The sequence below is a fragment of the Bemisia tabaci genome, chromosome 8, assembly GCF_918797505.1.
Source record: "Bemisia tabaci chromosome 8, PGI_BMITA_v3".
In the NCBI taxonomy this organism is placed as follows: domain Eukaryota; kingdom Metazoa; phylum Arthropoda; class Insecta; order Hemiptera; family Aleyrodidae; genus Bemisia; species Bemisia tabaci.
This window is the reverse complement of record NC_092800.1, coordinates 22,249,058-22,272,728: the sequence shown is the minus strand read 5'-3', so window position 1 is coordinate 22,272,728 and position 23,671 is coordinate 22,249,058. Positions and strand designations below refer to the sequence as shown.

Sequence of the window (23,671 nt, the reverse complement as noted above, 5' to 3'; positions counted from 1 at the left end):
TTCATAGAATAGCGCCTTAAGAGTTGAGTTGACTATATGTTTCTTTCAAATTGTTGTTTTTGTCATGAGGCACCGCAGGGATTCCCATTTTAAAACATGAGTTTTAGCAGAATAGATTATCTGGCCATAACTACTCTAAAAATTCTGTTTGATCAAAGAACCGAGTTTACTCTAATATTCAGTTCACTCATGGTCATTGGTTTCTATTTTCAGATGAAATGCATCCGGATCCAGACTCCTGTAATCTCTATTGCCACTTAAAATATCTCTAAATTTTCCGATGATATTTAAGATCTAACCTCAAGAAGTTCAAGTGGATTTGAATTGATTTGTGGTCAATGAACCTCCAATATGCGTCTCCGAAATATTGCACTGAAAGTAGCTGCATGGTCATTAAGGATGTAAGAGTCGAGTGACATTTAGGTGATTTCAAGGAAAACGCGTTCAAAGTTGGGACTTATACCATTAGACTTACGACGCAAATGCATTCTAAACTCACATTAAGAGGCGAGGAAAGAGGCAGGCGATGGATTCGGGTTTTCCACAAAATATATTCTGGAAAAAAATTTTACGCGCAATGATTCAAATCTCAATTCTTAGAAAATTTGCTTGCAATTTCTTCATTCGGGTTGTCGCTTTTTTCCCATTGTCCTAAATTAATGCCAAGTTCTTTGAAAATCTTCTTATGCTTTATAGTGTCAAATTCAAGGTGCATCAGATAAATTAAAGGAAACTGATCGACTAAACATGAGAGAAATGTATAGCTTTTCACACTGCAAAAAACTATTCAGGGAATGTGACTTTAAAAGTTTGTAGTTTTTACCCTCTACCGCATTTTCAGCTCTCAGACGACTCTAAATTTACTGTACGTAGCAGAATGATTTAATTTTAATACTGTGCAAACTACCGTTGCCTATGTATTTTTGGCATCAAGGTTGGAAAAAGTATAATTATTGTGACAGTCCACAGCACAAAGACCCTTCCTGCTTGGCAAAAAAAAATTTCAAATTTTATTTCAGAGGGGTCAATAAATCGATTCGAATTGGAAAAATCTCAAACTTCTTGTAGAGTAAATGTTTTATTCCGTTAGAATTGTATCATAGTGCAATAATTTTAAGTGTCAAACTTAGCGGGATGAGTGGAGTCAAAAAATTGGATTTTGGGATTTCAAAGGAAAATTCACTGGTATGGGCTAAAGAGTACGCTGTGAGAGGATAAGTTACACACACACGGCAATAATAAGCAACCAAAATTGTGTATTAATATAAAAAGTGAAACATGAAGTATACAAGCCGTTGGTTGATTTCTTTATTGTGATAGTTTTCCCTGTGTCAATCGACCAAATCTTTGTGTTTATAATCTGCGACAGGGTTAAAAATTAGTCGCCAGCTTTCAGGATCTGTATTTTGTGTATTTACTGTATTTTGTGTATTTAATGTATTTTATGTATTTAATTTAATGATCTTAAAGGACTTGTATGCAATGCTGTTTCAGTAGTTCAAATGGAATAAATATTTAAAAAAAAAAAAAAAAACAAAAAAAAAAAAGCTTTCAGGATCGAATCTGGATTGCGTCGGTGATGGTTCGATTCGCCAGCCAATCACAAGTCGAGACCTCTGAGAATAGGGAGGAAAACAAAAGTAAGTACATAAGTTCAGCAGGACACTTTGTTCACATACATCATAATAACCAATGTTAATGTATATATTTTAAAGGAAAAATTGTAATTTCTGTACAGAAGATCAATTAACCAATAAAATTTAAAAAAAAAAAAACTTTGTTCATGATCCGATGTCCTGGAGTAGCCCACGGTTTGGGTTGATTTAGCACAAAATTGTGTTGAGCAACCAAGTCCTTTAGGTTGACCTGACGCAAAGAAAAGTAGACATCAAACACGGAAACTTTTAACTGTGCATCTGCACCGCTGGAGGAGACTTTGCATTACGATCTATTAATTTTGTGTCCTGAACATAAAAACTCATTATTTTAGGTAGCTTTTCCTCGAAATCTCAAACTTAAAAGCATCTCATCAGCAGTTCGGTTTGACATACCACATACTATTGGACAGTTTTTATCCCATTTGTTCCTAAAATGTTCATAGAGCAAGAGCACTTCCTGAGCTCTGACATCTATAACTTAATTTTGAGTTTTCATGCACTAAGGCCCCATTTTCCATGAACGTCCGAAAATTGGTTTGGATTCAATTGCTCATCACTGTGATCTTCCTCGATCACTCCGCGAGCTTGAACGTAAAATCACTTTTACACCAAAAGGAAAATAGTTGTGCAGTGCCAGTCTCTAAAATATATTATCTCTAGGGAGACTACTATCATGACGTCATTATCTTATTTCAGTCTTAATGATGTTGGAAATGTTTTTTTTTTTTTTTTTCCTACATAAATTTTCCTTTTCAACGAACTAACGATGATATGATCATTGCTTCCAACATGGCAACATGGATTCAGGATCGGGAGCTTTGTGTTTCTCGATGCGATGGGACGCGACGCGACGCGACGCCAGGGTGTTGTGAAATGCGTGACAACGTTCGGACCTCAGCGCGCGCCTCCTTGAGCAATTCGGTATACAAATGGTCTTCTTCTCACCTTTTGCCCAGATGAGGGTTCCCTCACCTAAGGTCACATTCGTGAAAATTTTGCAACAACGCAGCAGAGCTTTTACGGGTGGCAGGATTTTCAATGGGCCAGTTGTGTGGGTTACAGGCTTGTGATTTGTTGGTCAAATCGTCTTGATCGCAATAGGTAATAAAAGTGGTTCTAATACTAAGGGCATATTACCGCTGAAAAGGGGGAAAAAACAGAAAAAAACAGGGTGCACTGAGGAAATTTTTTAAAAATTAAATCAAGTTTAGAAAAAGGGAGAGAAATAGGAGGAATAGGAAGGGAAAGGAAAATTGAGGGGAGAAGATCAAAAGTATTTTTAAACTGATGAAAAATAGCGAAGTTAATTTTTTTTAAAAGGACAAAACATTTCCAAGTCGTTTAATCCACGATATACTCGTATATCTACATCGTTAGTTAGTTTGCTATTTTATTTATAGACATTCAGCATTCTAGGCTATTAACGTCTTTACAAAGAATTTGGAAGATGGGCTTAAATACAAAAAATTAGATTTTTAAATTAAGGGAGGCAAAGAGTTTCAGAAGTTTGGTTGTGACATTGAGTTCATCGCATGATAGTGGGTTTGTATTCCTTTTGATTGTTCGTGAGTAAATCTGTGATCGGAGATCTCTGAGGGCATAGCAGTCCATAATCACGTGTAAGTTGTAGTTATAGATTGATACATCAATGTCGATATACTCAATTTAGATAGCATAGGTCAGTTTTTTTAAAGACCTACACTGAAAAAAAAAGTAGCTTGGATCAAGCATGATGATTCTTGAATTTGCCGCCAAGAAATTTTTTTTTCTTGCTTTAAGCTGACTTTTTCTTGATACAAGCAAAATAATGCTTGGGTTAAGCCAAAAAGTGGCTTATATTACCAGAAAAATTCTTGATTAAGAAGAAATACTTATTGGCGGCAAATTTAAGATTCTTTTTTTTCCAGTGTAGGCCCAAAAGAATTACGCCCATAGCCCGTGCGTCGAAAAATCGCGGAAAGAAACAATTTTTAACATTGTTACAACCGTGCAAGCCTAGACCTTAACCATGCGTATAATTCTTGTGGCACTAGGCGAATGGTGATAACTGCTGGTCATAGTTCGGTGCAGTAGACTGAGCGATAAAATATCAAATAAATTGTTAACTTAAAGAGACAATTCCAGATACTTTTTCCGCCGGGTGTGTTTCTATGCACATATTCGTAACAAAATGCTTCCAATGAACCTGAGGTATTGTTTCAGGAGACGGGTCCATGACAGGCCTCCCGTGGATGGTGCGGTTGCTATTTTACCATCTGTGGCCGTAAACACTTCAAGTTTAGCTTTTAAGACGTCAGTCCGTTGACCAGAGGACAGAGACACTTTAAGATAAGCCTTGTCGTTCATATAGCCCCATGTTTTACAAGTCTCACGAGGAAATTAAGATACGTCCTGACGTCAGCACAGCAAAAAAGTGCTCCAGGTAATGTTCAAATACAAACAGAGCTGCACCTTAAAACAAAGCAAGCCTTAAAAATCTATGATCCCTGGCAGTAATGATACCTGTTACTTCTACGAACCATGAGAGCCTCTTAAATGGGGTGGAGCACCTTAAGTTTCAATATCTCACGCAAGTAATTAGAGTTGCCGAGATTTTACGCCTGTTCCATCATAAAGTATGCAAGCTGTTAGGTATGCCTTCTCTATTAATTAACATCTACTCGCTCACAAGTTTAATGGAATTAGAATTCCCTTAAATTAAACCTCTATGATGTTAAAACACCGCGGGGTGCCAAAAAGTGAATCAATTTACCCGTCCAACACGCGTATTTAATGTATATGCTATGAAATCAAATTCAGATAGGAAAGTGATTCCATTTGTTCACTCCAATTGGTAAAGCTCTGATTGATTTCCATGTGCTATTTTCATTAATCGCTTTATGTCCATTTTTTCATCGATTCAGTACACACCTCTTGCCCATTTAATTAACGTTGAGACTATTCTATGGGGATGATAGTTAAAATTACGGGAATTTTCTACTAATACAAAGCGAAAATTGTCTTATAGGAGAAAATAATATTCACAGGTATTTCACAGCGTCACATCATTTCTATAGGTAACATGTAGTGCAACGTATACATAAACATGTGTATGTTCTTGGAATGATAATCGATTAAAAAATGAAAATAACAAAGTTGCACTGACTGCAATAGGAAGTGCGAGACACAGAACGTCTCGGGTTTTAACGATCCCTTTTCCAATAAATAAAAAACTAAAAACATGCAAGGCCACCACAAATAGCTTCGCACTTAAAGCGATGACTCAACAATTTTTAGCACAGGTTTCCAGCTTTTAATCTCTAAAATCATAGAGTCATTAAATTTAAAGTGCCAAGTGGCACCGTGTTATGAAGAACCATTCAAAAATCAGGAAATTCCGAAATCAGGAATTGAGGGAGTGCCAACTACCTGAAGGGCTTTCGAAGGATAGGGGATTTTGGCGGCTGGGTGTCGCAGGGTGCCAAAGAGTGCTATAAAAGCGGCTTATATGATTGTATGTTTCCACTTTTCCAAGTCCATCGCTGTTATCAGCAAAGATTCCAGGGTAAACAGCTGGAAACGGCAATGAATATAAAGGTGATTCAAAGACTCCACGATATCGTGCACGTGTTGAGACGGTTTGATTTGAAAAACTTGTCCTGCTGCGCTTTTTGCTGAGTCGGCACTGAATTCATTACAATTCCTCATATCTTCCAATCCTCCGTTCACCTATTTAGTGCTCCTCTTTCGAGCCATCTGTTCTATAAAACCTACTTATGGAAAGAGATGCATCCATTGTCTTTTGATTTGTGGTCAACCACCTTGGTCGCAAGCTCACGTAGCTGACTACTAATCAGTAGCTCCTTTAGTCCGCGGTTGTCACTGTTCGCATTTTAATGATAAACCTTATCACAAACTGATTGTGGTAGACGCCTCACAGCTTAGAACTTAGAACTTACTGTCTTACTACCTAACCTAACCTAACTCGAGGTTGGTCTCAATGGAGAGCACACTAACGCTGAATAATTTCAAGCTCAATGCAACTTCTTAGTTTTTGCCATCATAGTTATTAGTATTGAAACTTCAAATTTGATTAAAATGAGCCATTTTTTCAGCGTGGCAACACTTCGTAAATTCTTAGAATTCGAGAATGCCCTTTGTGAAATTCTCGAGCCTTTGGGTATTAGCTAAAAAGATCCAACCTCGCACAAAATGCATTATTTTCATTCGGTCAATGCAAAAATTATGAAAACGATCGCAAAATAACTATAGTTGGGAACAATATATTTATGCATAAGGATATCTTCTGCTGCATTTAATTTTTGATTAATACTGATGAAGCAAATCCAGGTATTATTTAAGTAAATTCATTTCTTTCGTTACATTAAATTGAGTTTGGATTCGTCAAACACTGAGAATTTGACGTTTTTCTGCCAAACGGGACTATGTGCATTATGACGTGATCCCTGTTCTGCATATGTTCTTATGGGTCTCAGGGTTCATGTCTCAATGCAAATAGTTCCGTTTGGCAGAAACACATCCAATTGCAAGTGATACATTAAGAGTTTCAACGATATACATTCGATTATTTTTAGTTATCATTCATGCTTCAACTCTTGCTGTGTCCCAGATTGTGGCCTACATATTATTAGACTGAATTAAAATTAGAGTGAATTGATTTTAATGTGTATTGAGTTTTTTTGAAGAAAAAAAGTACAATGCTTAGCTGTTCCAAACTGTGAAACTTTTTCATTTCCATAATGAACAAAAAAAATGGTCCCATTTTATTTTTTCTTTTTAAAAAGCACTTTTATAATATATCTGATCCCTCTTTTTTATTTTATTTTAGTTATTTTTACGTTAACGAGAAACGAGCACAATTGTCAGTCGCAAAATGCTCTCTTGTTATGTAATACGGCTCTAAGTAAGAATCTGGATACACAGTGAGATAATGCAAATGAGTGAGAGTGCACTTCCAAAAAAATATGTTGTCTGACTAGTGCACTTGACATTTTGTTCCATCTTCTTCCTCGGAGAGAATAACAAGCAAGGCTTTAAATTTAGATGTGTCTGTATTACTTTAGAGGTCTTGCATTTATCGCTAATGCTCAAATCAGGCCTACAAGTAAATCCGTTTACGGAATGAGTCAGCGCCTCTCAATGCACGTGGTACTAAAAATAATATTATTTTTTTTAAAAAAAAAAAAAAAAAAAAAAAAAAAAAAAAAAAAACTTGTTTTGAGCAAAGTCTGCCAAAACAAGTTATGATGGCATACATGTCTCATTCTCTAATTTTTTTTCCAGAGTTATTGTAATTTTCCTCTTCGTATTAATACGTTTCTAATGTCATTCTGTAGAATCATGAGAAAATTTGAATGCTACAAAGACAAACTTTAAACTCTGAACTTAACCGGCATGCCAAAGTGAGACACTTTTGGATATAATTAGAATCTATACGTTTGTGAAAACAAAACAGTCTGACTTAGAGGCTCCTGCTCACTCTTTCAATAAAACGACGCAAAGTCAAAATAGGAGCCTATTTTTTCGATAATCAATAATAACAATTTAAACAGCGGGTAAAAAGGCTAATTTTCACCTGAATACTACCAAAACGTATCGGCCGGAAACTCAGTCTTCCTCAGTTGGATAAAAAAAGTTAAACATTTTAAAAATCTAAAAACTTAGGTAGTACTTAGTTGTACCTTTCAAAGCGAGAAAAATGTTTTTATGAAATAATTTTTTTGATAACACAATCACCACAAAATTCACCATTTCTCATCGATCTCATCATCTACTATCAGCAAGTACGTCTGTTACATGGCTACACAACGTCAAGTTCCTCAGACAATCCAGAACAGTCAGCCGAAAGTTGGTGCTTAAATTTTGTCAGAGAATTTTCCTATTTACATGCAGGGAATTGAAGACTTTCCCGGCTTTCATCAGTTTTCAAGCGAATCGTATTATTCAAGATTTACACAAGAAGCGAAGTAAATTTATTGAAGTAACAGATAAGTTTAAGGCCTCTCTTTTAAATCTCTGCATTGAAGAGGTTCATTGCGATATTATGGAATTAACTAATAGGGTCACAAACATCATACATAAACTTGAATCGACGTTACCAGCTTTCGTTCTCACGGATTTCGTAAAAAACACCACGAATATCAATGAACGTCTGAGACGTGTCACAAAACAGCGTTCAGACCGAAAACTTGCTGGTTTACATAGTATCTCATGTGATGAGTACACGCAAGTATTCGGACCATTATTTTTAGAACGACAACAATGTTGGTTACGAAACATTTCTTAAACGGTACTACCTATTTAGAAAGGGTCATGTGTTTAGGTTCTACAATTGCAGTAGTATACTTGAAAATCGGCTCAAATAAAAATTCCAACTTTAAGGTTGATCCTCTGGAAAATATAACTTTACAAATTGAGGAAAAATCAACAGTGAACCCTCAATAATCGCCAACAAAATTAGGGAGGGCATATGCATGACCAAGTATCGCTATCATCGTGAAGTATAAAGGCAAGATTAAAATTACACACTGCATGAATGGGTACAGTGGATACAGGTCAATATGCCTGAATCTAATATCACTGAAAAGGAGACGATAGTGCCTTATCAGGGACCTGGATGGCCTTATGGAAACGGTGAGTTGGTGATCCAACATAGAAATGGAAATTTTGAAAATTTGCTGAGAAAGTATCTGATCCTGAGATATGCACGTCGACACCTTTGATTTTATTTAACTGACTACACGACTACTTACTAACAATTATGAACGGCAGACTGTGGCATTAGGATGAGATTTGCAACATTGCTACAATGTTTCTAATAATGAGTAATTGAATTCTTGAATTTACACACGCTAACTTAGAAACCGGAGTTATCGACACAACGGTATACTGTGATAATTTAAGAACGCCTTCAATTCAAAATTTCTCTTACAGTCATACACGGTTGCTTGTAGCTAGGAGTGTTTCGCACAGGCGAAATGTGATTTATTAAATATTCACTCTTTCAAGTCGTAGCAAATAATTGTTTTGAAAAATTGATGCAATAGGAGCCGAGATAGCATTTTAGGCCACATCCGCCATCTTGGATTCACAAATTTCGAAAATTTCAGAATGGGTGTATAGCTCCTTTATATTTAAACATGTCCATTTTGCAATTAGAATATATACTTTTTTTGGCTTTTGGGGAGGGACCGCCCCCTTTCTTTCCTTAATACGTGTTGTCACTGTTTTAATGTTAGCTTCGAGAGTCTTCGGGACAGTTTGGCATTAAAGACTGCGAGGATGAGAAATCAATAAACAAAACGGACATTTTTAGGATTTCTGATTTATTCTTCGTTCAAGTTTCATATTCCAATCACCTTTACATCGAAGCACTAAGTCCATATAAACTTCGATATCTTCAAGTTTTTTAGTTGTGCTAACTCGAAACTGCCGTATAAAGATGGATAGTGTTGTCTTCATGGTTATCATTGCAAATTTGTTACCTGTAAAAAAGACGAAAAATGACGTCAGGATGATTGGAAAAAAGACGCACTATCTCAATTAAACGTAATTATTATAGATAGAACAATGTGCACTTGAATACAATCGAAAGAAGTTATATGCACATCAGGTTTGCTCGCTATATGATTCCTTTTGATCTAATATCAATGACCAAAGTGCGAAACCAAGTATTTCTGAGCTGACCGTAGGATTGTGTAAATTTCTGACTAGACTTCTTTTTAACTCTTTCGCAAAAGACAAATATGGATATGCGCTTGGCTTCATATGCAGGATTCATCGGAAAATGCTCTATATTCCAGCATTCATACCTAATATGTTTCAGTCAGCAGCCTTTAGAAGCCTCTCATTGCTATTGTGTTTGATTTAATGCGTATTCTTCAAAATCAGCACACTCTTGACTCTCCCATTCTGCTTTACTCGTGAAACTTTTTCATTTCATGAAAATTTTATCGGTAGCCTTTGAAATCTGAAAAGAAGCTTTCTAAACTTATTTGTTGGCATGGCAAGAGAACTGTAAAATGACTACAGGTCTTTCTACCATATGACATAATATAATATAATATAATATAATATAATATAATATAATATAATATAATATAATAACATAATATAATATAATATAATATAATATAATAATATAATATAATATAATATAATATAATATAATATAATATAATATATAATATAATATAATATAATATAATATAATATAATATAATATAATATAATATATATAATATAATATAATATAAATAAATAAAGGCCAGGACACAATGTCCTCTAAAATTTGTGATGTCCTTTTTTTTGCAGACTTACCAATACATCCTCTAGCACCACCGCTGAAAGGTAAGAAAGCATACTTGTGTCTATTTGCCATTTTTTCAGCTGTAAAATTATCCGGGTTGAATTTGTTGGGTTCTGGCCAAAGTTCCGTATCATAATGCGTGAAGAATGGATAAATTACCGCAGTTGCACCAGCTGGCAAAACGTAATTTTGTGCTGAAAACAATTATTATCAATCATTTTCAATTGTTAAGACAAGGCAACCTGTCCTCAAAAAGCTCAAAATGTGGCTCACTCTGCTGAATGTATACATTGATGGGCCACCAGACAAGGTCATGCATGTGTAGCCAACTTTGAGGGTTTACAGCAAAAAATTGGAACGCATGATGACGTCAACAATAACTTTTCTTTAAAGTACCCTTAGATTTGCACTCACTGTGAAATATTTGAGGCTCTAGCTCAAGTCAAATGTTGTGAAAAAAATTCGTCAAAGTGGGCAAAATGCAGAATTTGGCCCAAGGACGGGGGGTGGTTGTTGGCCTCGTGCAACCCTTAAAAAACTTTTTAGAACTTTTTTCTTTAGTGAAATCTTATTTTTATACGTGAGTTCAACGATTTAGAGTCATCAAAATTTGGAGGTGACCCTTAAAGTGGGACACCCTAGGGTCCACTGACGCCGTAGCGAAATTAAGTTGTCCCGGTAGAAATCGATTATCTCGCAAACTTGTAACTCTCTACGTTCAATACTAATGAAGATATCGCGCGCCTTAAAAGATTCGCTCAATAACGTCAACCGCCTCGGTAGTGATACTCTCGATTTCTTCCACCTTGCTTTCATTTGTCAGGGATACACACATTTCCACTATATTCAACGTGAAACCCGGATGGAAGGAAGGTGGAAGAAATCGAGGGTGTCACTACCGCGATGGATGACGTGTTGACGTCATAAACCGAATTTTTCAAATCGCAATATATTTGTTAATCTTGAACGTATAGAAAGTTGCCGCGTGACGAACAAGCATCAAAACACGAGTCTGTTACCAGCGTCACTGACCCATGAGGTTTTGAAAGCCACCACTCACTTAATTTCGTGTCCTCTTCTGCATGCCTCGCAAACATAGGAACCACAGGAAACAAGCGAAGGGTTTCCTTAATAACCTGTTCCAAATATTCCATTTTATCTAGATCATCCGGTGTAATAGGTCTATCAGTGTCTCCAAAAATATTGTACTGCTCTTCGAAAACTTTCTCCTACAATGCAAAAAATGAAAGAATAAAACAGTTGGATATTGAAAATGTTTAAAATGGTGGATCTTATTCAGCATTCAAATGAATATTACCATATTTGTATACAAAATATTGTCTAATTAATTTCGTGAAGAAGCTACAGTGAATCCACATTTCAGGATTTGGTGTCGTCCTTATGGACTTTATCGAATGCGTTCATTTATCATCCCAAAAAAGAGATCATTTGAAATCAATTTTAATAAATGAATGTTATGTAATCATAGGCAGCAAGAAGGAGGGGGGTCGAGTATTTTAAATCCTTCCGTAGCCCTTTTTTTCGCTTTTTAACATACTTCACAGCCTCTTAACAGACTTTAAACGATTAAATATTCTTAATCCTCGACCAGATATGCTCTTTTTGGAAATACCACATTAAGATACGTCCCGTTTGCTTATCCTCGTCTATTTCGAAGTATATACAAAATTAGATAAGTTTTACAGACTCACTTGATAATCGGGATGATTAGCTAGCATTAACAAAATAAAACAGTTGGTTTGTGCCGTGGTTTCACTTCCCTGTAAAAAATTATACTAGAATTAGACGATAGACATGCATGTAACTATTTTTCAGTCAAAAAGTACCCGACACTATGTCATTCATGTCTGAATGTATGGGAAAATCTGGCAGTCTTAATTCTGATGTGAATCAAACTTTTAGATGAGAGAAAAAACACTAAGAAGTGGCCCGAACTGTATGTAGCAAGGTGGAGAAATGGTGCTGGGTCGACACCATTTCGCGGGGAAATCAAAGCTAAGAAGTTCCGAAAATTATAGTTAAAGTCAAAAATCATTTTTTTTAACTCTAATGAGTACCAGTACAGAACTGAGGGGGGAGAGTGTTCAGCTCAGGTAGTTCGCATTGGAATATTAACTATTAAGTTGGAGTCACGCCGAGAGATCTATACCGGGTTGGGTCTTTTTAGACCTCATCCGCAGATCACACGCGTCAGTGAGAAATCAAAAAGTCAAAATTTTACGAGATATTTTTCACATGACCTGCTCAAAATTGGACTGCCGATTTTTGTTAATATGGACCCTTTAAAAGCAGTTTAAAGTTTGAGGGCTAAACACGGCGATTTCGGGAAAAACTCAGTTACATCCTAGGAGCGATATTGCTAGCGTTAGAGGCGATTCATTTAAATAGACCTTAGAACATGATTGGTAATAAAAATTATGCTGTGAAATTTTGAATCATTTTTTTTAGATGAGAAGCGATTTGTATCAAAATTTGGAAATAGGTTTTTTCGAATTCGATCAACTTCAGTTTTCATCTAAAGGACTTGTTTGTCTAATTACATTAAAAAGAAGGGCAGACATTCAAAGCTTCCAGGACTTTATGTCCACCTACCTTTCGTACATTAAATAAATGTCCACCGCTATTAATGTCCACTAAACGTTAAGTCCAGTCTTTATTAAGTTCACGTGATTTAATGTCCAACCATGAATATGTCCAAAATTGTCCAAATTGTGGACATGTTATGTCCACATTTTTGTCTTCTCATTTAAATGACAGGAACCACCTCAAAAATAAATGCATACTACTACCTTCATTCTTAAAAACATTTCATTCATGAATCAATAAGTCATGAAAGAGAACAGACTCTAAGAGCAAATAAAAACAAGAAGAAACATCCAACATGAATATGTTGGAAAAGCGTGCCGAAGAACTGAAATCTGGTGTGTGCACTATTTCCATTTCAACGAGATGTGTATAAATTAGTACTCTCTGCAAATTGGGGAGGAATTATTGATTTGATACCGTTGAATGTAAATACATTTTATTGAATAAAGAAAGTAACATAATTATATTGGATGAACAAAGAAAATAACATCATAAATCATTTAACTGAATTGGTTCATTCAGAATTTCAAATTAAAGTTTGGAATTTGTTCAGTTTGTTGCGTCATGTTGGAGATTGCTCAGTTTGCAGCAGCAGAGTATGGAGTTTACTCTGTTTAATGAGTCAAACTTTGTCTTTTCTCTTTTCTTCGATTGATTTGTATTAAAATGAGACTTTAAGGTATCTTTTCTGGAAATAAAAAAAAAAAACGTGACACAAAAAAAAAAAAAAAAAAAAAAAAAAAAAAAAAAAAAAAAAAAAAAATGCAACTTACACTCAGAGAATCAACAAGGGAACCTAACCTCCAAAACTCTGCCTTCCAATTGGTCGAATTGGAGATTGCTCACTTCGCTGCAGTTGTAACTATGGAGATGCAGCCAACTTGGGTTTAACCGCTTTTGAAAAGACGCTGATTCGCTAAATAGTTATGGCGGCATTTAAGCTTCTAATTTAAATCCTCCGAGCGTAGAAAAGCTTATTTGACGTACCTATGAAAGAAAATAATACGGTTTCCACGGGAAAATGTTCTCAAGGGTTTCCAGTAACAGGATAATTCGGTTTCTCGATGAATGACCCTCAGGGCTTGACACTATAACGGTTCAAAAACGGAAGAACGGATCCGACGGAAAAAAAATTCGGACCGCCCCTTGAAAAGCATTGGTCGATCGGTGTGCTGTACTACAGTACATCCGAGTGATTTCAAAAAGCGAGCCCTATAGGCACGCTTAACATATGTTCATGAGTACACTGTACGGATATGATAGGATGAAAACCAAACGGGAGCCTAGGAAACGCTCCAATGCCAAATTAAACATTTTTCAGTAACAGATGCCGTCAAAATTGAAAGTCCTCTTTAACTAGTTACTTCGTGCGCCTTCAATCTTGTAGGATACTGTGCTACGCCTCTGACGCGAAATAGTTGCTTAAAGCGTTGCGGCGCGGCAGGTAACCAGCCTGACACGCGCGTAGGCGCTTACAAACCTAACGGGATACTTTACGCATTGCGCAATGCGTAAAGTATCCCGTTAGGTTTGTAGGCGCCACTGCGCGTTCTGCGCTGCTAACACGCCGCTCCGCTCTGTGTTAGGCTCTAATATTTGAACTCGCGGAGTCAGCGTTTTTCACCTCATGATTAAGAAATGTTTGCATTCTCTGCATCGATTATTCCCTTTTAAACTGATGAAAATGAAATGTGTAAAATATGTAAAATATGAGTTACGATAACAACACCTCATTCTCTCTTAATTTTCTCATTTCGATATTGTCAATATAATTTTGCACGTGGACTAAAATATGACACTTGAATTTGATTTTAGTGGACTTAACATTTGTGGACTTACCTTAGTGGACGTTTAAGTAGTGGACTTAACAATAGTGTGGGCTTTAGAACCGTGGACGTAAAAATTGTGGACGAAAAGTCTGTGGACGTAAATTAAGGGGACATACAGTCCGTGTACCCATTCAAAACCTAGTAAGTGCCATCCGGTTGCAAAAGCTATGTGTGTTGTTTCACATCGTAAATTAATTGCATTTGCATGGTCTTTCATTGAAGTTACTGGGGACTGCACGGTCCAACCTCCCGAGACGCTTCGCGCCTCGGGTGCAATCACAGCTCGGTGCCAAAAATAAAATGTAAGGAAACATACCGAGAGTATGAAGGTTAGAGCCTCATCTATCTTGTCTGTTTCAGAATAAGATGCTATCTTCTTGAGAATTGTGGATGGCGTCTAGTAAATACTCCGGACAATCAATATCTCCATTCATATCATCATTATTGTTGCCGCAGTTTTTTGAAAAATGTTTTCTCCTTTCATTAATTACCTGTAATGGGGACAAGATACGAAAACAAGTCAGCACAGAACCGACTGCAGGAAAATATAACGCACCCCAAGCAGCAGTGATCGCGATTCGGTTGTAAAATGTTTGATTTTAGTGACGTCGATTTGTTGCAATATTATCGGATTAGAAAATTGCGATAAATTACGATTTCATCATATAAATTTGCAATAAAATCGTCATCTTGTTGACGGCAATATAGTCGAATGTAAAATAATGGCATAAGTTAAGATTAAATTTTGATTTAATCGAACGCGATTTTATAGAAATTGCGACAAGATCAAGTATACACGCTTTGATGCTGATGCATGATCCTAGCAATATTATCACCAAAAAATCGTAAAAAAATCGGAATTTAATTTCAAAATATCGCTATTTTTACGTTGAGAAATGCTACCTGGGAATAATTATGTTTTAATTATGCAATCGATTGAATGACTTATTAATCAAGCATACATTAAATTGATAATTATGCTGTGACGTTGAGTAGGTAATGCACTCTCTCATTTGAATGATGAAACAATTCTAAAGGATTGTAGTGGACGGATGAACATAGGTACAGCTTTAAATTTTTTTATTAGCATTACCATGTCATGTTATTACAATGTTATTGCAACTTGCTGCGGTTGTTTTTTAATATAACTTAACCAAATTAAACCTAAATTAAAAATTAACACGAGATAAAAATTATTTCATGAAATAAATTATTCTAAGAAAAATGTACGTTATTAAAATACAGGGTGGCCAAGACCTACCGTACCAGGCCTTTTTTCGGTTAATTTGGGTCGCACGAAGTCCGGGATCGCGGGAATGAATAGGGAATCAACCCCAAGGAATCCGAATTTCATGGTCCCAGAGCCCCCCTGGCGCCCATCGGGAGGTAAAAGGGGGATCTGTACTTCAAAATTCAGGGTTTATATCAAAATTTTAAAATTATTTCATCGGAATCAGAACGTAAGGAAATTTTTATCTTAAATCGACACCGAGAAATCCAAAATCGGCCCATCCGTGTCCAAAATACAGACCCCTAAAGGTGGGGGACAGAGCTCCCTTTCAAAAAAAGTAAAGTTCGTTAAATTGACGTAGAGACTCGGAAAAAATGTGTATTCATGGGAAATCGACCCCAAGGAATCCAAATTTAAGGGTCTCGTTGTCCTCAGAGACTTTTCTGATACGACACAGGGGGTTGTATCCACACCGGAACCGGTGTGGAAGTAACCCTTTTGGATTCCTTGGGGTCGATTTACCATGAATATACATTTTTCCGAGTCTCCACGTCAATTTAACGAACTTTACTTTTTTTGAAAGGGGGCTCTGTCCCCCACCTTTAGGGGTCGGTATTATGGACACGGATGGGCCGATTTTTTTCTTTGTGTCAATTTAAGTTAAAAATTTCTGTAAGTTCTGATGTCGATGAAATAATTTCAAAATGTTGACATAAACCCTGAGTTTTGAAGTACGGACCCCCCCCCCCCCCCATTTACTCCCCAAGGGACGTCAGGTAGGCTCTGGGACCATAAAAATTCGGATTCTTTGGGGTTGATTCCCTATTCATTCCCGCGATCCTCGACTTTGTGCGACCTAAATTAACCAAAAAGAGGACTGGTACGGTAGGTCTGGGCCACCCTGTATACAAATTAAATGTTAAGTTTATGAAGTGTGTCATTGAATACTTGCGTTCTTGCTGAATTCTCGAAAATCGTCACAGTCCTTTTTCATCTTCTTTGCAGCGCTTGTTTTTTCATATATGTAGCCCATATAGAACCATGCTGCAAATAATCGTTCCATGAAAAGAGGCGTAACGCTAGGTTAATATGAAAGAACTCATTAATCATTTAGAAATAGATGTTTACAGCAGCTGTAGGTAAAACTATGCTTGGTTCATAAAAACTGCAGTTTCTCTGGAGATTCCGGAAAAGAAACCGATCATTTGTCCTCAAAAGTTAAAAATATTAAATTTATATTAGGGGGTTCTACTTCAGTGTATGTACCATAGAACTGCTGTCTAAAGAGAAAGCAGAAAATGGGATTCACGGCTCATGTTTAATCCGCTAACTATTCATATCTCAGGTCTGCAAATTTTGGGCAATTACTATTTTCTGAATTAATTGAATGTTTCTTGTGCATTTTTTAGTGACTGAGAGTGATTTCCCTTAACAAATCGAATAAACCTTCCCTGCCTTTCAACCGAATTTTGTGCGGTAAAATTCGAAAAGAGTCTTCTACGTTTTTTAACATCGACCTATTTTTTTTCGTAAAATCAAGTTTTTCAAACAGGATATTTGCAGTCATAACAAAATGCGTCTTATCATAAAAGTATATTAATAAAATAATCTTGGTTGGTAAAGGAAAAACTTCTGAGTTACTTTTGGATTCAGAAGCAAATTATAAACATGATTAGCCCTAGTCATATTAAATTCTGAAAACCAAAAAACCCTCCCTTCTAGACGCAAAACAGACGAGTAATATTTAAATCGATAAATAGATCATGATTGAAGCATGATTTAAAAAACCAAAAATGAGGGATAAAATATTAAACATCCGTTAAGCATCCCGTCTCATACGAAAAAGTAGATCCACTAAAAAAAACACTTAGGTACGTAAAATAATTCGTGTTCATTTTTTTCTGAAAGCAGCACGAGAAGAATATAAGAATCATTATGCTATATAAAAAACAAACAAGGACCAAAAATTTACAGATCTTCTATGTATGACACAGAAGGAAGAATAACTTGAAGCAATTGAACAAAAACATGTTCTAAAGACTGAATATGAAATTTGCAAAACTGTTTGTTAGCGTGCCTTCCAATAATTACAAAATAATAAAAGCTTGCATTTTACAAATAGTCCATAAACAACAAAGGCAGTTTTCGGTAATATCCGCAATCCGAAAAGTTTGGCAGCTGGAGCAAAGTTTTACGGTTCTGGGTGTCAAAATTGGACCAAAATGGTGGTAACTGTTAGCCTCATGACAATTTTTCGATAGTTTTGCCGAAATTTGAAATTCTTGAAATCAATGTTAATAGAAAGAAAAAAAATTTAATTAATTTATAGACGCCAGATTCTTACCGAAAAATAACTTGAGCCCAATCTCGACCTCGGCCTAGCTGAGAGTCAACCTGAACCCCAAAAGATGCCTCTAAAAAAGAAACGTTGCTGTAATTTCCATGTAATAGAATGTTTTGGAATTTTGGTTTAAATTACATCTTTCTGTAGCATGCAGGTTTTTGAAATATTGAACCTCACTTTCCGTTCCTAGGCCCCGAAGAAGCTTTTTTTGCCTCTAGAATTGCTATTTTATGGCACTTATTAATGGTCGTTTCAAGTTCTTTTATAAGGTGCAAGTCATTTCCAAGCTCATCCAATTAGCATCAATAACTCATGAAAAATTTCAAAAAATCCAGGATTGAATGAGAGTGCGACCAAAAATTTAAGAAGCATTTTTTTTCAACCATTTCAAAATACACGAAGAAAAATTTCCCATCAGACCAATGAGGATCTCTATCAAATATGCTACGACTGGAATTTCTCGTTGGAACAAGAAAAAATCTTCCTTTTCTCAACGATATTAAGCGCGCCATGCAATTTCGCGCATATTGGAATACAAAGGTTGCCTCGTCGGCTAGATAAATGATTGATTCAGACCTCACAGCTCCCACAGATAATTTTCGATGCCAAACACTTTTTTATATTTTCAACAATATCAAAATAGAGGAGGTTACTTGCTTAAAATTAGTAGCTCACCACAGAGTGTGTCAAATGAAGCCGTGAAGAAGTACGGATAAAAATCCACTTCGACACCACTACCACAGTGATGTTGCATCTTTTGTATCATAATCCTTGCTCTTTCGTTCATTACAGGCACAAATCTTGTGATATTTTTCGGGGAAAAAGATGGCGTAAGTATTTTTCGAATTTTTTTTCATTTTTCGACTAAAATCAGAGAACAAAAAGGGATGTAGAGTCATTTTGATTGGTTTCCAATCGCTTTTTTGATACTGCACTCCTTTTTTGCAGTATATTAAAAGAGTACCTTTTTTTGTCTGGCATAACCAGATTCAATCGATTCGTTGATTATGAACGTTAAGATTTGACCCAGAGGTCCATTCAATGAGTCCATTTGCAAATTTTTATTGTGAGCATCATCTCATACGGAACATATTGAAGAGAGTGTAAAAAGCATTTGACGAGGTTAGTTCGCAACCACGTATCTCGTTTTGCGATGTTTGAAAATCTCGGTTCCTGTTTCGTTTTTTAAATAATGACAAATCTGCATCATTCCTTGAAGTTTTTTCAGCATATTCTTAGGACACAGAAAATAATTATCAAAGCAGTTTATGAGAAATGTCATAGAGTATTTTTTTCATTTTAAAAATAAACTGGGAAAGGAAGTCTGCAACGCGGCAAACCGAGATACGCGGTTGCGCACTTACCCCGTCGATGTAGCTCAAACTTCCTTGTCCATCGAATCGACTCATTTCTCATTTTTGAAAAAGAAATTTTACGTGGCTTAGAGAGTAGTTTACATGACTTTTTTTCACACTACCTACGCATTCTATGTTTGAAAGAGAGGTTTGCCAAATCCAAATGCCGATGAGGTACATCAAATTGCAGATGACCTTTTTTATGTAGTATGATAAAATAAGTTTTCTGATCCTGTATTTACGTACGTGGTGCTGTTACCAGACCGGTTCCTACCGCTGCCGCAGAAAACTTATAAACCTCATCTTTGTCTAATGTTTTGGAGCTGTTCAAAATAATCTATAAAACGCAACAAAAAGAAAAATTATCAGATTATGATAATTTTCAGGTCTTGTCAGATGAGGTCATGTTAACAAAATGATGAAAGAGAGGCTGCCAAAGAAGATGCATGAGTGGGCTCCTCCTGGGAGGAGACGAACGGGACGCCCAGTGAAAGAACGGCGACAGGGAGTTTTGAATGAAATAAGGGAGTGCCACTGGGAATGGATGAATATTTTTGAAGACTCAAACGCCGGGATAAGAAAGTGGTCTCTCGCGGCAGCGCGGGGATCCCCTCGGCTGTGATCACAATTTACAGAGCTTTTTTGAGCTTTGAAGTTCCTTCCTGGGAAAACCGTATCATCGTGTTTCTCCCGTTTTTCAGATGGGAGTTTTGATTGAAATAAGGGAGTGCCAAATCCCTGAAGGGTTGGGAGAGGACAAGGTTTTTTGGCGATTAGGCGTCGTAGAGCGCCAGAGCGCTGTAAAAGTGACTCTGATGTATGTATGGCAATTTTCTGGTCTGAAATATGAGGGCACTAATCGAATCAGACACACGAGGACTTTCCTCGTCGAAGATTTATTTGAGGATACAGCCATCAGAGGACGAGAAAGAACTGGGGGTTTATCCCGTACTTAATTATTTCGAAATTTTCCATTTAAACACATGTTTTTTAGCAGACTAAATTTTTTTGTCCTATGTATCTCCCCCAATGATCGTTCAATTTATAAACAATGGGTATTCCCTGGCAAAAATTGGCGGTAGAATCTGTGTTCCAAAATACCATAGACCTACAGCCGGCTGTAAGATTTCCAATAGCTTCTATAGCCGGCAACACAATTTCTTATAGCCTTTTATAGCCGATGGCGACTAAGCAACAGCCTGGCGATAAAGTGTATGCTAAACGTTACTAATTACGGATGCTAGGACTTAGTGAGTTATTGGACTATCGCTCTCTTTTTGGACCGCAGTATCTTGATTTGATTGGCGAGGAAAGCTCCGTACTTTTGAAGGATGCCTGCCATTTCTAATTTGTTCGAGCGCCTTCAATTTCGTATGATACTGTGCAATACCTCTGGTGTGAAATAGTTGCTTCAAGCGCCGCGGTACGCTGCGGCACGGCGGGCGGGCAGCCAGCTGCAGCGCTGAACGCGCATTGGCGCCTACAAACCTAACAGGGATACTTCACGCGTTGCGCAATGTGTGAAGTATCCCTGTTAGGTTTGTAGGCGCCAGTGCGCCGCCGCTCCACTTTGTGTTATAGGGTCTAATATTTAATCTCGCGGAGTCAGCTTTTTTCAACTCATGACTTTGAAATTTTTGCACACGCTGTATGGATTACTCTCATTTTAATTGATGTTAACAAATATGTAGTAAAGGAAAATACAATGTGCGTTTTGTAAATATTAAGGTGATTCCGTACAAACTTAAGGATTTACAAAGCACACGAATTTCTACACAATTTCTTATAGCCTTTTATAGCCGATGGCGAAAAAGCAACAGCCAGCCGATAAAGTGTAAAGCCCGGCGACAGAAACTATAGGACGGCTGTATAATTTTTTATCGCTTTCCTATATCGCCCTCTTCAGTCGGCTATAAGAACTCCTACGGTATTTTGAAACGCAGCTCCTATCGCCAATTTTTACCAGGGTTCTCATGTTCACCTCACTCAATAGTTTCCACTGTTGTATTATAATTAATAGATTTTCTCCGCTGTGTCTCATAAGAAAGTTTGTCCGATCAAATGGCATTTTCCGCCTATACTCGCACTTGCAAAACCGTTTCGTTGGTTTTTTATCGAAAAAAGATGACGAAATTATTTAATGCAGATATCGTATGGGCCTACTCTCACTTATTTTCATTTATGGTCATTTTTGAAACCAAAAATGACCTTAGCTTTCTATTATCATCCACCAACTTTTCAGAAAATCAATTTTTAAAATCCACACGTTTTTTGAACTCTCAAAAGTGCATTATTATTCGAAGAACAAAATTGAAGTTTTTTCTACCTGTATAGGGAGAGTTCGAAGGCACGGACTCCCTTGGTCATATTCCTTGCTCCTCATAGCAATATTGTAAATCCCCTTCTTTCATATCGTCCCCATTCAAAGTACACGATTCCCCTTCATCATTTTAATACCCCCCCCCTCCATTGCCATTATTATTGCTTTACGGCTCTACAAGTGGGACTAAATATCTTTGTCTGTTGGGCGCTTCTGGGTACCAGATGCGCCCTTTCCAGCCGTTCGACTCCCCCGATGTAACATGTACTATACTACATACCGTTTTGCCTTATGGGTAATGACGCCATTCTGGTACACCCGGGAAAATTTGATTTTTTTCTGTATCTGGTATTCGTAAAAGTTTTCGTGAAATGTTTTGCTTTTAAGCATAACAATCTCGCACGGACGTATTACCTGGTTAAACTATTTTGGGGCTTCGTTATGCTTAAATGCCTCATATTCGAGGTTGTAGTTTCAGATTGATTCGAAAAAATCACGAACAGTCACGTGATCTCTTCATTTTAGTGACGTATTACTGTGCTATTTTGTGATTGGTTCATTTTCTCGGCGCAGCATCGTCAAGCGTCAGCTGTTTGCGGCTCTGGGTTGAAGGTTTAAGGTTATGTCAGAGAGAATAGAAAGTTAGAGGCCCGACTCGATGCTAGGTAATTGAAACAGATGCGCTCGCAGCGCGCTCGCTGGCAACGTATGCAACTACTATTTTCTATTGTTTTCCAGAGACTAGCGGCGGGTATGTTGCTGCCGGACCACCTTCACGTAGGCAATTTGTTATACATCGTCCGTCCGCAATACTCTCGCTTGGCCGTATGAAAACGTTCCTCGCATGCGCAGTGTTAAAGAAGCGCCCTCCAACGCTTTGGCGTTGGAACTGCTTGTTTTTTGTTCTTGATGAAGCTCCAATATCTTTCACTAGAGTAGTTTAGACTGTAAAATATGATTGAGTCCAATATTTGTGACATCATTTTCTTGTTTTTTTCTATCTTCATGGTTGTAACAACAACCAATGATTGGATGGCAATGGTTTTGAAATCATATATCGTACTTGTTTACGGGCAATGCAATAATGCTTATTTTGAAGAATACTTGTAAGTGTTGCAAAATCATAAGGTGATCAACAATTTCATATATTATTTACCTGGATATCCTCTGGTTTTGTGATGAAAACAAGAAGTTAACTACCGAGCCAGAATTTAAATGGTGACCCATACCCTTCACAAAGTCCGGTAACGGTCCATAATAAGTCTGGAAATTTAACAAAATTAAGGGGCCTAAAATACCATTGATCAGCATAAATATCCTGGATAATTCCTCCGTGCGATTATAGACACAATATTGTTGTATCTAATGCAAAATATGCACATCAGTTTTATGAAAACATTTGAAAGAGCGGATTCATGGAAAATGCAGCATACTGGGTAATCATAAGGGGTCTTCCGGCAATTTTTCAACAGAATTTCACTCCTGACGATGTCGACTTTTTATTATGGGTTTCGAGAATCTGACAATTACACAGCTCATTGAAACTTGTTCTTTTGTATGAGCCCCACAAGGCAGCTAAATACACCGAGCAAAAATGAAACCCATCATTAGAGAGCAAATTCCAACGATATAGTTTCACTCACTTTTTTCGAGAAGGAAAAACATTTCTCCTTGTTACAAGTAAAATTATTTTTGCCTACCATTATCGACAAAAGAAAAAGTTGGGACAGTCGTATAAGATCAACAATTTTAAAACAAATGCGCAATCCCCATGAGTTGATAACTTCACTTCAGGCTTCTAAAAAACTGAGAAAAAAAAAAACAAGAGGATATGATCACGATATTGTAAAATAAAATTTCTAGATTGATCACGCGCATACCGAAATCGGAAGTATTAATTTCCACCTCTAGTTATCATTACTATTAATATGGAAGAAAAGCTCTGCAAATTTATACGTGTAAAATTGCTTTCAGGTAGTTTGATGCTTGCATTGTGTTTCAGCAATGGTTGGACCCAGT

The 23,671-nt window shown here is 36.8% G+C and overlaps 2 protein-coding genes across 2 annotated transcripts in view; both read right to left on the bottom strand.

Moving 5' to 3' along the window:
• Positions 1-8,964: 8,964 nt before the first annotated feature.
• The window catches only part of LOC140223800 (probable cytochrome P450 313a1), a 35,731-nt gene continuing 21,024 nt past the window's right edge, over positions 8,965-23,671 (bottom strand). Inside the window, exons 4-5 of the mRNA XM_072303085.1 lie at positions 9,978-10,160; positions 8,965-9,142 (exon numbers count right to left, since the gene is read on the bottom strand). Of these exons, the coding sequence (XP_072159186.1) occupies positions 8,970-9,142; positions 9,978-10,160 (356 nt within the window). The 3' untranslated portion in view covers positions 8,965-8,969. The remainder of the gene's footprint in view (positions 9,143-9,977; positions 10,161-23,671) is intronic.
• On the bottom strand, positions 16,571-18,835 carry LOC109032525 (cytochrome P450 4V2). Its single transcript, XM_072303514.1, has 3 exons — positions 18,653-18,835; positions 17,978-18,047; positions 16,571-16,712 (listed from the first exon to the last, which is right to left on the bottom strand). The coding sequence occupies exons 1-3, from the start codon at positions 18,762-18,764 to the stop codon at positions 16,571-16,573; spliced, it is 324 nt and encodes a 107-aa protein (XP_072159615.1). The 5' UTR covers positions 18,765-18,835.

Coding starts and splice junctions, on each gene's coding strand:
- LOC109032525 (XM_072303514.1), bottom strand. CDS start 18,764: ATGAACGAAAGAGCAAGGATTATGATACAAAAGATGCAACATCACTGT. Junction 18,048..18,652: donor TTCATTTGACACACTCTGTG/GTGAGCTACTAA, acceptor TTTCTTTTTTAG/AGGCATCTTTTGGGGTTCAG. Junction 16,713..17,977: donor TGGGCTCAAGTTATTTTTCG/GTAAGAATCTGG, acceptor ATATTAACCTAG/CGTTACGCCTCTTTTCATGG.